Source organism: Rhagoletis pomonella, unplaced genomic scaffold, assembly GCF_013731165.1.
Source record: "Rhagoletis pomonella isolate Grant_MI unplaced genomic scaffold, Rhpom_1.0 Rhpom_scaffold_00007, whole genome shotgun sequence".
NCBI classification, from domain to species: domain Eukaryota; kingdom Metazoa; phylum Arthropoda; class Insecta; order Diptera; family Tephritidae; genus Rhagoletis; species Rhagoletis pomonella.
This window is the reverse complement of record NW_023458561.1, coordinates 44,250,064-44,267,067: the sequence shown is the minus strand read 5'-3', so window position 1 is coordinate 44,267,067 and position 17,004 is coordinate 44,250,064. Positions and strand designations below refer to the sequence as shown.

The 17,004-nt window shown below is 34.1% G+C and overlaps 1 protein-coding gene across 1 annotated transcript in view; it reads left to right on the top strand.

The window, feature by feature from the left end:
- Positions 1 to 4,595: 4,595 nt before the first annotated feature.
- LOC118742893 (potassium channel subfamily T member 2) overlaps positions 4,596 to 17,004 on the top strand; it is a gene marked incomplete at its 5' end in the record, with an annotated part of 163,069 nt that continues 150,660 nt past the window's right edge. The window contains 2 exon segments of the mRNA XM_036475311.1: positions 4,596 to 4,675; positions 16,771 to 16,870. Coding sequence (XP_036331204.1) covers positions 4,596 to 4,675; positions 16,771 to 16,870 — 180 coding nt within the window.

The window sequence follows — 17,004 nt, the reverse complement described above, 5'->3', positions numbered from 1 at the left end:
GAAAATTTAAAAACAAAGTTGTAATAATAAAATAGTCATTATGTTTGCTTTTCACAGGGCATTTCGAATATGCTTGTTGTTATTTGTTCGTTTCCAGCAGGTTCGGGCTCGAAGGCCATCGGAGGCAACACGTAATTTTAATTTTTTTCCCCCACTTTTCAGTTTTTGTTAATTACGAAAAAGCATCTGTGAAGTCAAGAATAAAATCAAACGAGGACAATTTAAGAGAACGATTGTAGCTTAGTATGCACATATGTTTGCTGTTATTTGCTAACACGTTAGAATGACAATACAAATATTTGCTTTGTGCTTCCGAACTATGAAAAAGCATATGTGAAGTGCCGAATAAAGTTTATTAAAAAGAGTTGAAGTGTATTTAAACAAAATGTTTTTTAAAGTAAACAACCATGTGGTTAGTATCACCAAATTGTTGTTGAAAATGTCAAAAGTGGCATTGTTTATATTAAACAAAAGTCACTTTAATTCCTTTTCAAGTTTGAATTCGGTAATATTATCCAATTTTTTTTTTTTCTGAGTGTAGATATTCGGCATAACAGAGTTAGTGCGATCAAAAAGGCCATATTAGTTACAGCCAACATTAAGTTTTTTTCAGGTTTTTTTAGTTTTCTGGAGCTCTATTAAAAGAATAATAACATTAGTATCGGCGGTGTATAGCCATATTTGATAACAAAATTACTAAACACACATAAATTTACTACACGTCAAGATTCTTTAAACCCCTAAGCAATTTATAAAAACATAGTAGTCTGCTTAAAAATAATTGTATAAATTTTCGCTAATGTGTGAATTAAGGGGAATGAATAACCACTTGCGCTCATGCAAATCGAACAAATAAGGATCCTGTATATATGTACATTAAGTTGTTATTTCTTTTTGGTTTATTTTACAAAGAGCACTAAAAAAGAAAGACTCTCACGGAATAAAGAAATTTCGTTGCACCCACTTTCAACAAAGCAAAATTATTGCTGTGAAACACGCAAAACAATTTCCTAAATGAAGCTCTTGACCGCTCTATTGAAATAAGTAGCTTGCAACCAACTCAGTTAATACATTTTTAATGTTCACAAACATTTGTGCAATTGAATGGTTGCTATTCATGCCACAACACTTTGAAGCATACAAAAATTAAATTTTGCGAATAAAATAGACAATAGTAAACAAAAGTCCGGTACACATACGTAATGAACTGCTAATGGTGCTTCTTTCAACAACTAAAAGTTTAAGTGCATTATTTTCTATATTTGTATTATTCTATTTTTAAGTAATAACTCGCATCTCCCGAAATATAAAGTAATAAAAAGGGGAAGTTCCAGGATCTCGATGTATCTCAATGCAACGCTTAGAACTGTCCTTTTAAACAAGGACAAGACGTAGAAAATTAAAATTATTCACATCTATAGACCTTTGAACAGGTGTTAACTAGTTCCATAGAGAAATAAAAGGTTATGCGTGAGAGAGAAAGAGCTTCACGAAAGATAACGGGTATCTTAGTCATAAGAAGTTGAATATTCTGGCGAAGAAGTGCTCTGAAATCGCAAATCCGAGGGATACCACGCCTCCGAGCTTCAACTTTGTAGAGAGGTTCAAAGTGATCTGATTAGTAAGAATAGCTGGGCAAGCATATGCGAGACATATAGGATAAACCAAAATATAATTACCCGGTACACTGGTGGCTCATTGACTAAAGAGGGTACCGGGTAGATGTATTTGGACTTTAGGATCAAGTGAAACTACCGAAATCGGAACATGGCGATCTTGACTGACAGTCAAGCGGCTCTCAATGCTCTCAGATCTCATCAGGTAACATCTAAACTGGTAAAGGAGTGCCTTGATTAGCCGAATACTCTTGGTCTGGCCAATCGAGTTTGTGTTATCTGGCTTCCAGGACATACTGGCATTAAAGGAAACGAGATTGCGCATAAATTTGCGAAGAAAGGATCATGTACCCCTTTCAACGGCCCAAAGCCCTTCTCTGGCATAGGAAAAGGGGCACTCTCTAACCTAAAGGGGCTGAAAGAAATCAATACTGAGATATTCTACCAGGTCTAGAGCAGTCCAAAGCACTTTTAGGAACATGTAACCTCTTTCTCGGATATTGGATAAAGAGACACAATATAAATTCATAAAGAGGGAAAAGAAAATTTTGAGTTCGCCGTGCCTTATCACCAACAATAAAATGAATAATAATAATAACATCATTAATGGCTCTGGCTGTCAAAGATCCGAATTTTTTAATAAACATTTAATTTTTTGAGTTCTTTGTTTTTAAAAATTTATATATGTATACATACATGCAAATATAAAATACTACAACTAAATCATTTAATCATATTGAATTTTGTTGACTGGGCTTCGGAGGGGAAGACGCCAAATTATGACTAGGCAAATTTTTTGATTAATTTTTACGTTAATAAGCCAACCCGCATGCAGTTCACCAGGTGGCAATGCACCCACAAAAAGTTAGGGTTTGTTGTGGATTTTGGGCCGGCTTTATCGTTCGTTCATATTCCTTTGCAAACGACGTTGATGGGGCCTTCAGTGTCGATGCCGAGCCATAATAGCCGATTTTATTTACCCTCAATTTATCGATATGGATGATGCGCTCCATGCGTTATCTCTCGCAGAGGTGTTGCGGATTTGTTACTACTAAGATCGTGCGATTTGAACCAGCTATACTTTTTCTTGCAGGGTTTTTCAAAGTAGCAGGTACACGCTGATATTGCTGATATTGCTGATATCGCTGATATCGCCGCAATCGACTAATTCTCTTAGAGCCAACATAACTCAGACCATCGCTCAAATTCACGCGGGTTTGCATAGCAGAGTTATTAAGAATTGGATCACTCGGATCCGTGCGACTGTAAAAATCCAGAAATTTATTTTTTTGTGCACTGTTTGAACTCGAACGGTAAAGAAAGTTACTATTTGCAAAGAGCTATAGGCGTTACTCTGCTAAGTCGAATTCGTTTTTTGAAATGCCAAATTTATGCATGGCTTCATATGTATGTGAAGGTTGCTATCGCTCGCGAAAATACATCATATCTATCTACATATTTGCATATTTCCGTTCTTAATCTTCATAAGCCACTTGACATTTTTTCGCTAACAACGAAAACTGTCAAAAAGAGATGCTGGCACTTTCTGAGTTTTTCAAAGGACTTGAAGAAGAGCTAAAATGGCCAAAGATTGCCCTTAGCAGTTCTCGAGATCTCACGAACACTTTTTCAGTAGACAAGTTACATATGTATGATGGCGTCGCATATTGTTAAGGTGTGTCATAAAAATATATGGAAGTATTCAACAAAGTACAGTGCAAGTGTTGCTTCAAGCAAACAACTGAAGTGACATACATATCGACATGCATACGTGTGCCGAAGCAAATAGCTCCTTGCAAGCACTTGGCGAGATAAGAAAATGTGAAAAACGCACGCGACTAACAGCAGATTACACAAGCAAATACACATGAATGTATAAATGTATATGTACATACATACATATGTATTAACACAATTATAGGCACGCTCATAGCAAAAGAAAAACTAGCTAAAAAATATACTAACTGCAGCTATTATCAATTGGCAAAGAAACGGTTGACACTTTTGAATGCAACGCTGAAGATAAACAGCTTTGAGTCGAAGCTGCTGCGAATAATGGGCGCGTGTGGCACGTTCGAGTGAGCACAGATATTAGTGGAATACCACGCGAACTCAAGAAAGAAAAAAAAATATTAATAGTTGTAAAAAATCATGTGCTGGCGGACGTGGGGATATACATGTAGCTGTAGGAAAAAACATTTTTTTTTATAAAGTCACATGTAAAACAAAAAAATAACGATAAACGAAAAGGGCGCTCAACAAGGACAGCGAATCGCTGAGAGCAATACTAAAGCGTGTCACAGTTAGTTATTTTACGAGTGAGGTATGTGCATATATACATAAATACATATACATACATACATGTAAGGTAAGCATATGCTCAATTGCAATTGTAAAAACACACCTTTACAATTCAACAAGCGTGTGTGGAAATATGCGCAAGGCAAAACCCACAAAAAAATTGTCACGAGCTACAGTTTTTTAAGCTGCCGACTATTGCAGTTGCGAAATGCAGCAGGAAAAACTTTTGCAAAAAAATAAACATCTTAAAAAAATAACAATTTATAATTCACTTCTTATAAAACACGCGCGTTGTAAATACATACATACACTATTTTTTTTATTATATTTTTTCCGGCAGTGTATGTAAGGAAATATGCACATACACTTCTCTGTTGTGAGTCGAACAATTTCGGTTTCTTTGGTAAGAGCACTCACAACTCTGGCCGTAGCCTTTTGAATGGCTCCTGTGCTCTGTTTTTTGTTTTTTTTTTTTTAATCTTAGTTTCTTCAAAGCAATGCATACTAATTAAATCATAGTATGTGCATGAAGCTATTTTCTGCTCACGTACTAAACTGCTTAATTCGCTACTCTCTATCTATGTATGTATATGCTGCTTTCTACTACTTTTTACTAAGCACCACTAATTGCTGTAATTCTCCCTTTTTGGGGAGATTTTTTCTCTTTTCTATTTTCAGAGTCCGTGTGGAATATTACGTAAATGAAAACACATTCAAAGAAAGACTGCAACTTTACTTCATTAAGAATCAGAGATCAAGTGAGTATGAAACGTAGATTTTCCATGCGCACATTGCATTTACATACATACATAAAAGAGCTTAAATACATGGAACAATTTTAAGTTGAATGCAATACCGAGTCTGTATGTACTATATAGAAACACATGTTTATTCAAATAAATATTTATACATACTATAGAGAAGGGTGATGTGATGTTAATACGGTAAAATCTCATTAACGAATGCCAACATTTAACGTTAAAAACATTAATAAAGATCAAGATTTGGTACTGGTATTAAGGCAATTTAAAAATTTAGCAACCTTTTGGGTCTTTCAGGTATAAGTTTAAATGTAGCAGCTCTGCTGACAACTTTGCTCCATTATTTGACCACTGCCAGTATTAGAGCAAACTACGTCTTATAATTTGTATTTGACAGCCACTCAGCCTTCCTCAGGGCCTGGGGTCGCATCATTATTGGGAAGAAAATATGAAGAAAGTTGATATCCTCATTTTCGTTGTTGGTGTTTCCTTCTTGATCTCAGCTAATTTTCGTATGAAAACCTCTACCCTGCGCTATCTCTTGACTCTTTACAGACCTCAAAAAATTTATCTTCAGTAAAAGGTGTGGGTCGAAAAAAGGTAGTTATTTACCCATAATGGTCACATCTTGTCCAGTGGACCTGTGCTCAACTTTGCGGCTATACAGTTTATACAGAAACTATTCAAAATCGAATTTGTCACTTCACTTGTTATTACTAGAGTTTAGTTCAATAATTTTAGGCCGCTGGGAAAACCAGTGTGGCGTCAATCGATGTACACTAGGATGATTCAAAATTGGAACTTTTTTGAATTTCGACTGCGAACGTTCGGATTCTTGAAGATAATGGGGAGGACAAGTTCCTTATAAAATTTCAGCTTATTTGAACAAGATTTAGAGGTCGCTCAACGCTGTTGTTTGTTTTCCGGAAACTACTGATTTTAAATGCATCTTTATAAACAAGTAAGTGTATTTTCATAAAGTCTTATTGGATTTCGCTGAAATTTCGTAGATAGATTCCCGAATATCAGTTTATTAGAGCACAGTTTTTATAAGTTCGATAAATTTGTCTTAAACATATTTATTAATTAGTTAGTAACTTAGTATTTCCTTATAAACAATTAATATTTGCAATATTTTTTTGTTCCTTAACCTTTGAGCATATGCTTAATACATCAATGATCACATTATAATTCATATCAATTGTGGACCTTATCATTAATATTAGATAAACATCACTCATACGCCATGTTGACTCCAAGTGTTTTTCTAGTCATCGAAAATATTAATAGCAGCAGCAGTAATGTTAAAAACACTTCAAGCTTAGAAATAGACTTCTAATCAAAAAATCTATCTATCAGAATATATAGAAGAAAGGTTTTTTTCTTAACAGCAGTCGCCCCTCGGCAGGCATTGGCAAACCTTCGTGTATATTTCTGCTTTGAAAAATCTTCTCCCAAAATCCAATTGCTGTTCGGTGACGGCGCACAATTTTAACCAAAGTTTCGAAGACATCAACTTGCAATTTGGCATGATTTCAATATGAGTATGAATAACTAGTTACAACTAGTGTCAAAGGGGACTAGTTCCAAGCTATCCTTAAAAACACTAGTTGGAAACCAAAACCAAAAATTTGTTGTGATATATGTTTAGGACATTTTTTATACCAAAATGACCGAACTATCTCTAAAAGTATATTATATTGGAGAATATTTTTTCCGGAGTAAAATCAAAAAATTTGTGTGGCATATGTTGGCAAATTTGAATTAAATTTCGTGGTCATTTTTGAAAAATTTAAAAAATGTAGGTTAATAGACCTATTTTATACCCAAACGACCGCCAAAATAAAACAAGGGTTAAATTTTTTGAAACTTTGAATTTACAAACTAAAACTAAAACACCACCCAAAATATTTTTTTCTAAAATGCTGATACGATTAGCTAAAAAAGGTCCATTGTCAGTGTTTCATTTGGGTTCTCCATAGCCATGTAGAAGCCTATATTTTTCTTAGCAGGCATGCCAAATTTCAAGTTTTACCTCACTCAAGCAAATATCAAAAAGCTCCTCGTGTAATATATCACTTAAGATGAAAAAATATACCTTTGAGCAAAAAATGGGAAGGAGAAAGTTGTAAAATTCAAGTAGATGTGTAAAATATAACGGTAGTTATTTACTTGGGGTCCTTTGTATAGCTTGGCTCAAACCGTGCCATTTTTAGCCCCATTTTACTTCAAATGGCATTTAGTTTTTCAATTCTGGCCATTCATATATCCTAAGCAGTCACGGGTCAATCGCTCAGAGACCTAGATAGAACAAAAGTGGGTATTTGTATTCTATGGCGGTCAAGTAGTCTTCAAAGCTTTTCAATCACACATATTCTATGCAAACTCCCTTACTGGATCCCGTACATCTCTGATTGAGAAAGCCCAGATTTATAAACTCAAATTAATATAGGCGCTGAGAGGTACCTATCTGATGACCTGCATGCCTAATTATGAATAGGAATTGAAAGCGTGAAGAATTAGCCAGATAATATTTGACCACATCCTTCCAAGAAAGAACACACTAGCAGTATAAATGGTCCCATTAGAACGACATTTAATAAATCGCATGGCTGAAAATAGACAATATGCAGGAAAAATTCCTTCGTCCACTCCTATAACAGAAAACTCACATCTGTGCTCTTCAGTTTTCTTATAAGGACTGTTTTGGACTTAAGAGAGGAATTTTTAGGCAAACCATTTAATGAAATCTCTGTAGAAATCTAACAGGTGGAAAGTATTCCCGATGGTATCGCACTGTTATTATTCGTGGCCTATTGTGTGAGGAGGGCTCTGCTCTTCTGTCGTTTCAACCTAAACTAAGAACTCTTACTTTGCTAACCGTTTTTTGCTTTTAAACACTATTTTTGCATTAGCCAATGCACAAGTGTTTCCAGATACCAAAATTTTTGCTGAATGCATTTAAGCAAATATTGCTCATACGCCCCTGCACACGTTTAGCCACACAAAGTTGGGAAAAGTAAAAAAAATCGTTACACTATGATAAGCGTCCAACGCAAATGGCAACATCTTTATGCTTTAAATATTTAAAATAAATATTGTTATATGTACATATTTAGGTCGACTTGCTTGCTTTGACCTCAACACTAATTTGTTATTTCTACAAATACATAGAATGTGCATCAGTATGCCAGAATGTGACTGACAAATTACAGTGAAAAAAACATATGTATTTATGTACAGTTGCGTCGAACTACATAATTAACAACGAAGTAGCCCAGCGAATTATATTAACTTGCATATATATAAAATTCTAAGGTTTCAGTAAAACGGAGCCCCGACTTGAAATATGTATAGTAAAAAAGTAGCGATGTGCTATTAATCGGTTAAATAACTTTTGATTTAATCATAATCCGGACTAGTTAAAAAATTGTCTTAATCATATTCTGATTAATTTGACTATGAGCAACCACTGTTTAAAAAAATAGAGCATCAAAATTCTCTTTTTAAGCCTCAATTCGACTGTTTTTCTCCGAAATGTAGCCTGTCAAAGTTCACCGAATGCTACCTTAATTTTTTTGAGTAGTGGAAGGAAAGGCAAGCACATAACCTATCCACCTAGCAAAAAGACTATTTGGTGAAGTGAGACCACTTTGGATAAATGCCAATAAGAAGCTGTTGTTCTCCCCACAATTACAGAAAATTTTTTCATTATAACGTAGGCCCCCGCCGAGTCTCCCATGGACCCTTGGACGTCCACCAGGACCACTTTGGGAATCAATGCTTTAGAATAACTGCAGTACTAAGCTGTTTATTTAGAAGGTTGAATTAAACTCCTTTCGGCACAAACTGAAAAGTCGACCTATTTGAAATTGAGTTGGCCTCGTTCCTAATAAGTTGCACGCAACTGTATCTAAGAACTGCAGCTGATTTCCATTTATAGCATAATTTCTACTGCTACCTACTGTTCCAGTGTTTATGTGAACGTTTCTGCTTTCGTGCGCTACAAGTTTGTGCAGCAGATCCTTTAAGGTTTCATTGAGCATGAAATTTTCAAACAAAAATATAATTTTGCATAACTAAGTAAATATTTGCATGCACGTGCAATTTTAAATTCTAAACAAAGACTTGACTTAAAATACTTATGGATTTTTACTAAAAATGTATTTCTATTAAATTTTATTCGAGTTCAATGACAATCAAATCTGCATACAAGAAAAGAAATTATAATCGGTAAATTCTGCTTATTTTATTTTAGATATTGGCAATATTATAAAATGCTTTAAGATTTTCGGAATTTTTTTAAGCTTTTAAAAATTTTCTCTAGACTTTTTTACTTTTTGCCACTTTTTAGGAACTTTTGGAATTTTTCTTTATTTTTGAGGACTTTCGGGACTTCACTTTTGTATTTGTGTAGCATTTAGCGCGGCTAAAAATATTAAGCACTTTTCCTAGGTGAAAATAACTTAACACTTTAAGAGTCAGTATTTAGTCCTGTGAAAGTTAGTAAATACATTTACTTACATACTTAAAATAAATACTTCTAACCCCTAATGCAACTACTCCATGTCATACTCGATATAAGGTGGCAGTCAAAATACATTGCATTACTTAGCTTAACATAAATACTTAATTCTTTTGTTCCCAATACTTGCTAAGTACAATTTCTTTCGTAACTATTTCTAATGCAAAGTATGGAAAATATTTGTAAATATTGTTTGAAAAATATTTTTCTAAAGACGTATGTACAACATATATTTTTTATAGCATTTAAGTTTTCTTGTTAGCTAACTAGATTTTCTAAATAAATATTTTTTTTTTATGTTTGACCTCCGAAGTTTGTGCCCCCCAACAGTTGCATAAACTTTTTCAAACTAAACTCGAAACACTTTTTTGACAAATAATCTATGTACTCGCATAAGCACTTTAAGAAACTTTCAAATCAATTCTCAATTGTGCAATTGAAGTAAAACTAACTCGAACAAGGCGGGCAATTCGGACACGTGCAGCAGCAGCAGAAGCATATGCGTGTATGTACGAATGTACATACTCCTACGAGCCGACATATTTATATGTCATATACTTACATAAATACATTATATGTATGTATAGCTTGTACAATGTCTGCAAAAAGTTTTACTTAGTTTGGTTTTGACATTTGATTTTCGGTGTGGTCAGTCTTGCGCGACGAAAAAAAAAAATACCAAGATACCTAAATATGACAGAAAAGTTATAATAAAAATTTAAAAATATGTATGTAAGTGGAACGCGAGTACAAGTACATGTTTTTAGTAGCAAGATTTCTTGAACGTGCAGTCAATAGAACTTTCGACCTTAACTGCCAATTAAATATAGAGCGCATTAAATTTGTATTACATCGAAATATCTGCATACATATGTATATTTGTATATCAATTTAAGTTAGGTAAGGTAATTTTTTGATAGTTATATTTTGAAATGAGAAAAAATTTTAAAATTCATTCCTCCTCAACTATCTATAGTGCATCCATATCAAAATTATAGAGATAGATAATTTAATTTAAAAAAGTTTTTTGCCCAAAATTGCCGATTAATTGGAGCATTCACATCCGTGTGGTAAGTGTTTATTTAAGCTTTAAATTAATTTAATTTTTCGAATTTTAATTTCTCGAAAAAATCAAAATACACATTTCTACAATAAGCATTATTTTTTAAGACACTTCAGACTTTTTTTTATAAAATTTGGTTATTGCCTTCGGATTAAAAACAACAATAAAAAACTGTTGTTTGAAAAATATGTATAAAAGTTATTTTAGAACAAGTAAGAGCATAACTTTCATACCTTTCATGAACATCTGCAAATTTTACTTTGACAGATTACTGCTTTTGAATACATCTGCATACATCGATAGAGGAGTTACATACTTATATAAAAAATCGCATCTAAACAATCAGAGGTATGGAAGATATACTTTATATGACACCAATCTAAGTGATTTTCACCGCTATGTGATCGGTATGTAAACCGGTAACACAATTTATTGGGTTTAGTTTCGTACATAAAGGAGAATTATGGCAAAAACTGGTATCTTAACAATCAGTGCTATAGGAGATAAAGCTTATACAGCATAGATTTTGACGATTTTCTCAGTAGACTTTGTATTATTATTTATAAAATATCTTACGACATTTATCGGTTTTAGCTGTTCAAATAAAGGAGTTTTACAGTAAAATCCCATATCTGAACAATCAGATGTATGGAAGATATATGTTGTAGTCATCCGATCCTTGTTATTTTCACTGTAAGTATTCTGTTAATAATAAGTGAAAATGGTGCGAAATTTCATGTTCCTAGCTGCATAAATGGAGGAGTTATGATAAAAGACCTCATATCTGAACAATCAGTTGTATGGCGGCTGCAGGTTATAGTGACCCGATCTTTGTTATTTTCGCTGTAAGTCTTCTGTTGATAATGAGTGAAAACAGCGCGAAATTTCATGGTCCTAGCTACATAAATGGATGAATTATAACGAAAAATCTCATATCTGAACAATCAGTTGTATGGGAGCTATAGGTTATAGTTACCCGATCTTTTTAATTTTCACTGTAAGTTTTCTGTTGATAATTATTGAAAACAGTGCGGAATTTCATGTTCCTAGCTATATAAATGGAGGAGTTATAACGCAAAATTTTATATCTGAACAATCAGTTGTATGGGAGCTATAGGTTATAGTGACCCGATCTTTGTAATTTTCACTGTAAGTATTCTGTTGGTAATGGGTGCAAGTATTGCAAAATTTCATGTTCGTAGCTGCATAAATGGAGAAGTTATAATGAAAAATCTCATATCTGAACAATCAGTTGTATGGGAGCTATATGTTATAGTGGTCCGATTCTTCCGGTTCCGACAAATGATTAATACATTATAAAAATCCGGATATCTCGAAAACTGAGAGACTAGATTGCATACAAACAGACAGACAGACGGACAGACGGACATGGCTAAATCAACTCAGCTCGACGTTCTGATTATATAAGTATACATTTTCATGGGTCTATCTCATTTTCTGTTCTGGTACTTACAAACATCGGACCAAAGTTATAATACCATTTCATGCTCATGAAAGGTATAATTAATAGTTCGCGAGATAAAAATTCTTAAAAAAAGTGAATTTAAGTTTATTAAAAGTTTATTAAAGGTTTTATAAAAAAACGATTCAAACTTTAACAAAGAAACCTTAAAAAATAACAATTTTTTAATTTTTTTTTTTTTTTTCAATTGTATTTTTCTGAAAGACCAAGCTACCAACGATGAAGATCGATGGACAAATATACAACTTTTGAATGGTCAAATGTGTAATAATTTTGGTACGAAATTAAAGCAGGAAATAATGTTGCTCATACGCCATATCGTATATAGCGGTCCTGTCAACACATTCCTACATGGCGTATGAGTAACATTTTCCATGCTTCATTCGCAATGCAAACTTAAAATGAATACTTCGTGGGAAAATTACCTAATTTAGAAAAAAGCAAACAAATCCGTAATCTACGACTCAAAATTAAGTTTACGTTCCTCGTCCTTCACTTCAGCATTAATAACTTATTTACATTATTTATAATTTTCACTAACAAATTGATTGTTATACATTTGTTGTCTATAAATTAAGCTGCAATAATTCCAACTCCCATAATTTACTTGCTTCTAAATGACTGTACTTACTGCCTAATCGCCATAATATGTTTACATAATTAATTAATATTCAATCAGCATTACTCGTCAGTGCTACAAGCAAATGTCAACAGGCATTGTGGCCAGAAGTTGGTAATTGTACGCACATACGCACATAGCTGCGCAATCAAATATAAAATAACTGAAATATTAATGTACTTTGTGTAAACCATAGACCGCAAACCACATGAATGCATTTACCTACACGTGTAACTGAGCATTTTGTACTGGTGTGTATGCCTCTGTGTTTGGAGTACCGCAAGCAACCCGGCAGTTAAAAATTAAACTCTGATCTATAAGATGAACTAGTACACTTGTGAGTTTATATGGAGTCTGAGCATTCGAAATTTTTAAACCTCTATCTTTGTTCGAAGTATCAAAAAGAAATTTTAATAGCAATTAATTGATATTCTCGCGTGAATTGCAGATATTTCAGCGTCCAGAAAAATCTTTTGTATCCCTTTGTGTCTCCAAAATTTGTCAATTGTCTTATTCCTTAATATAGTTGATGATTCTTCAATAAATTCTAAAACGATCGACTCGACTATGTAAGTCTTGGAAATATTAAACTTCCGTGCAAAACCTCTCTTGAACCTCTATGACTTTTCAACATTTGATGAATTTTGAATCAGCGGTCATTGATCGTAGTGACTAAGTGGTTTGCGAATCAGCTGTATATCCGAAAGATACCACAGACGTCCTTCCGTTAATTGGAGGCATTTGCCTGATGCTTTTCAGCAAACTCAAGCACCTGGGCTTGATTCTAGATACTAGGAGCTGCCATGGAAAGCTGATATTGAGAAAAGAGTGAAGAAAGTATCAGTGACTCCCTAACTGCTGCAGAAAGATAATTGGTAAGAGATTTGGGCATCTCTTCTAAAGTAATTTCCTTGCTCTATGAAACCAAAGGGACTCCCATAATAATTAAAACGAGCCGCGCTCATTAAAATCGGGAGCGCTTAGAACCGTTGGTATCGTACGTTGCTGCAGCAAGAGTCACACTGAAAACTGACGCATTAAATGGGCACTCTAACATTTTTGGAGGCTTCTACTTTATCTCTAATAACACGAATCTATGTAAGCGTGGCTAGACTGATACCAATTATCTCTTTATCCACTCACGTACCCTCTGGGGAAATAATGGAATCGAAGGAAGTGATTGGAAAGAGACAGCGGTGAACTTTTACGCGAATGAGTCGAAACTTAAAAAAAAGGGACGGTGAAGCGGTCATTTGTGGGAAATTCTCTACTGACCTTGAATTTAGGCTTCCAGATCACTCACGGTACGGAAGTCAGATCCTTATACTCGGTTACGGTGCGCTAACAGGCAGGTGAGGAATTTCACGCCCCTCTTTCGATCACGTCTGAGATAAGCTGCCAGTGACACAAGCATTGCAGTAAACTTTGTACAGACTTGGAAAGCACCTTAGGTTCCGTCCAGCCGAGAAATGGGAGAATACCTTTGACCACATTTTAACTACACTAGAACAAATGGGACTTGTTTTAGATCAGCGAACGCTCGCAATAAAAAAAGAAATGTGCTACAGCAATGCTTTTCTGGCCATAATTAGGCTGGAGGTGGTCGAGGGATCTCCTTAGACTCATAAAGCCGCAAGTTTCATTTCTAATAAATATACTGACAGGACATTTTCCGATTGGAATTCACATAGTGAGATAAAATATGAGCAGGATATTCACCATTGCCACTGCTTGTAGTATCGCGAGCTGGAACACTTAATCGTATATAAAGTACTTTTTGTAGTTTTCTGGAAGTGAATAAAAATTTGGTTTCTCCAAAAAATAACAATACTTATGCAGATGCAGCATTAGTGATACCTCATAACATTGGAACTAAGGGGAACAAATTACACGATTCGCTGGAGGAAAATAAAAGATTTCAGATGAATTTTCTTAAACGTCGCAAATTGAATGACTTTTCTGAATTGTACCAGTTTTTCTCGAATCGCAAAATACTATTTAATTAGATACTTAGGAATTATTACTACTATTCTTGTTTGAGTTCATATTTCATATTAACAAAAAGTGCGCATTATTTGACTATATTCATTTCGATGACCTTCACGGAAAGCTGGCCAATTTAGGTTAAGTAAACATTTGTGAGTACAAAATTATGTGGCAAAAGCATGAACTGCAAATAAACTGTCTACGCTATTTGGCACAAAGCAAAAAGGGCAAACAAATCAAATTACATAAATACATGTACGAAAAAAATAATAGCAGAAGTACAATTTAACAAAAATATATAGCAAACAACCATCGTCGATGTAATGATTTCATAGTGACAATAGATGCCATTTAGCCTGTTTTCCTACAATATATGCTTTTTCTAGACAATGTTCGTATACATATGAACGTACTGCATTTATTTAGATAAATAAGCAATTACTAATACATATGTATATATAACAGTTACATGTGTACTCTCCTAATTGCACGTATTCAGCCTTCGGCCGCAAGCAAATTCAATATTGACTTCTAATATATATATATATATGTAGTTGTACAATGGCCATCAGCCGCATTTTGTCATCTTATGGATATGCTTGTGTCTCCCCTATGCTATTGTGCAGCAGCTACATACATATGTACTTGCTTGTCTCCTTCTTTGCTCCAACTTCGCTTAATCTATCTACAAAATTCTCTTATTCGCTCTTATTTCCCATCATGACCTGCGGCATTTCGTGTCACTCTAAATGATTTGCTTCCCCCATGAACAATTTTGTTTTTGGTCGACTAGATGATGACTCGATAATGAGCTGTTAATGACTTGAAAATGAGTTGATAAATATTTCTAATGCATTTATTGTCGTAATGCGAGTAGAGTACTTAATGCTGGAAGCGCTCAATATTTGTGTGCTAAGTAAAGTCGGCAGCAGGCATCAGGAGAGAAGAGGATGATTTACGGTTATCATGAAATTACTTAGTATCGAAAAAAAGCGATTTCAAAGTTGGAACTCAAAATATCGGTTAAAAATTCTGCATGACTTTTGAAGCAAAAACTATTTTTTTTTTTTTTGTAGTTTTTTAAGACCCTTGTAGAGGTTTTCTAACTGTCGTTTAACTTATAAGGTATAAAATTACTTACCGGGAAATATCCTGCTTTAGCACTAAAACGTTACTACAATTAATTATTTCTTTGAATGTATTTGGTGGACTTTGGCAGGACTTGGAATTTACCCAACTGGCGATTAATTTGGATAATTTGATACATATCGATAATTCTATGAATTTCAAATACACTAACTCAACAAAATTCGATAACTCCACTAATTTTGAAGAAATTGGATAACAGTGCCTTTCTAGAAATCGATACAAGTCGATATATGTATCTCGATAACTCGGTCAACTTTGGATTCGGTATATTACGGTATAGATATCAAATGGAAGGTCTTTCAGAAAGATATTTAAGAACACTTTCATCAAAGAATATTTCAACAAGAGTTTCCACGTGGTCAAAAATTTAAAGTCCATCTGATATATGAAAATTAATGCGTGTGTGTCACTCTAATAGACGATCTTTATGAAATGTTTACAGTAGGTTCCTGCGGCCCCTAGGTGAAAAGGAGGATATATATTATTTTGGGAATTTGTTTTAGTTCGACAAATTCGTTATATCGCCTCAACTATTTGACGCAGATGTTCAATATTTGGTACATACAACCCTTGACTAAGGATATGTATTATTTTAGGAAAAAAGGCTCTCCAGCTATTTGGTGCTGATTAATGATATTTAGCAATTAATGATATTTTGGAAAGCTGGGCGTAGCACTACGCCTCATGCAACAAACCTGTTGGCGTTTTCTTTATTAGCGCATCACGGGAAAACATCTGAGCCAATTTAAGCGAAACTTTAAAGGATTTTAGGGAAATACACAAAGACGGTTGTTGTATACTTTACTCCAGTGTTGGGACCGGCGGCCTATTACCTGGATTAACCCATAGCATACTTTTTCCCGGTAGATAGATCAGGGACCCATCTACTCGAAAAAATCGCATTCATGGTCCGGTTTGTTTGAAATTTTTTTTCTCAACTTGCATTAAAATAGTATTTGAATTAGCGCTCTCCTACTGGGTTATTTCTTTGTTAACGCGGTGAACTTTCGTATATACCTATATACATATATGTATATGAACATATTTATATATGTAATCGCTCTTTTGTATTTACCATTAGCTTGTTGACACTATCCAAATCACATTTGGAAGACAATTGCCATAGCATCCTGTGACAATTAAATGCAAATAATTGTAATTTATTTGTTGTTCCTGTTAATAAAAGAACATTTAGCGATAATTATCACATTTCTTACTTCTCCTACAATCAATTTTACTTTGCCTTTCCTTTCTTTTGTACTTACAGGCCTACGAATACGAGTTGCCGACTTGTTTTTTAAGTTACTAGCATGTGTTCTGTATATACTACGTGTGATAACGGATACGAATCCAACATTTGCAACATGGTAAGTAAAATAATTGATATTTTGATAGAAAAATAAAATGCAATTAAAGCAGATAAAAGAAAACTAATAAACGGCAAACTGCTACTAAAGAGAGAATAATTTTAAAACTTAAATTGAATGAAAAACTACTAGAG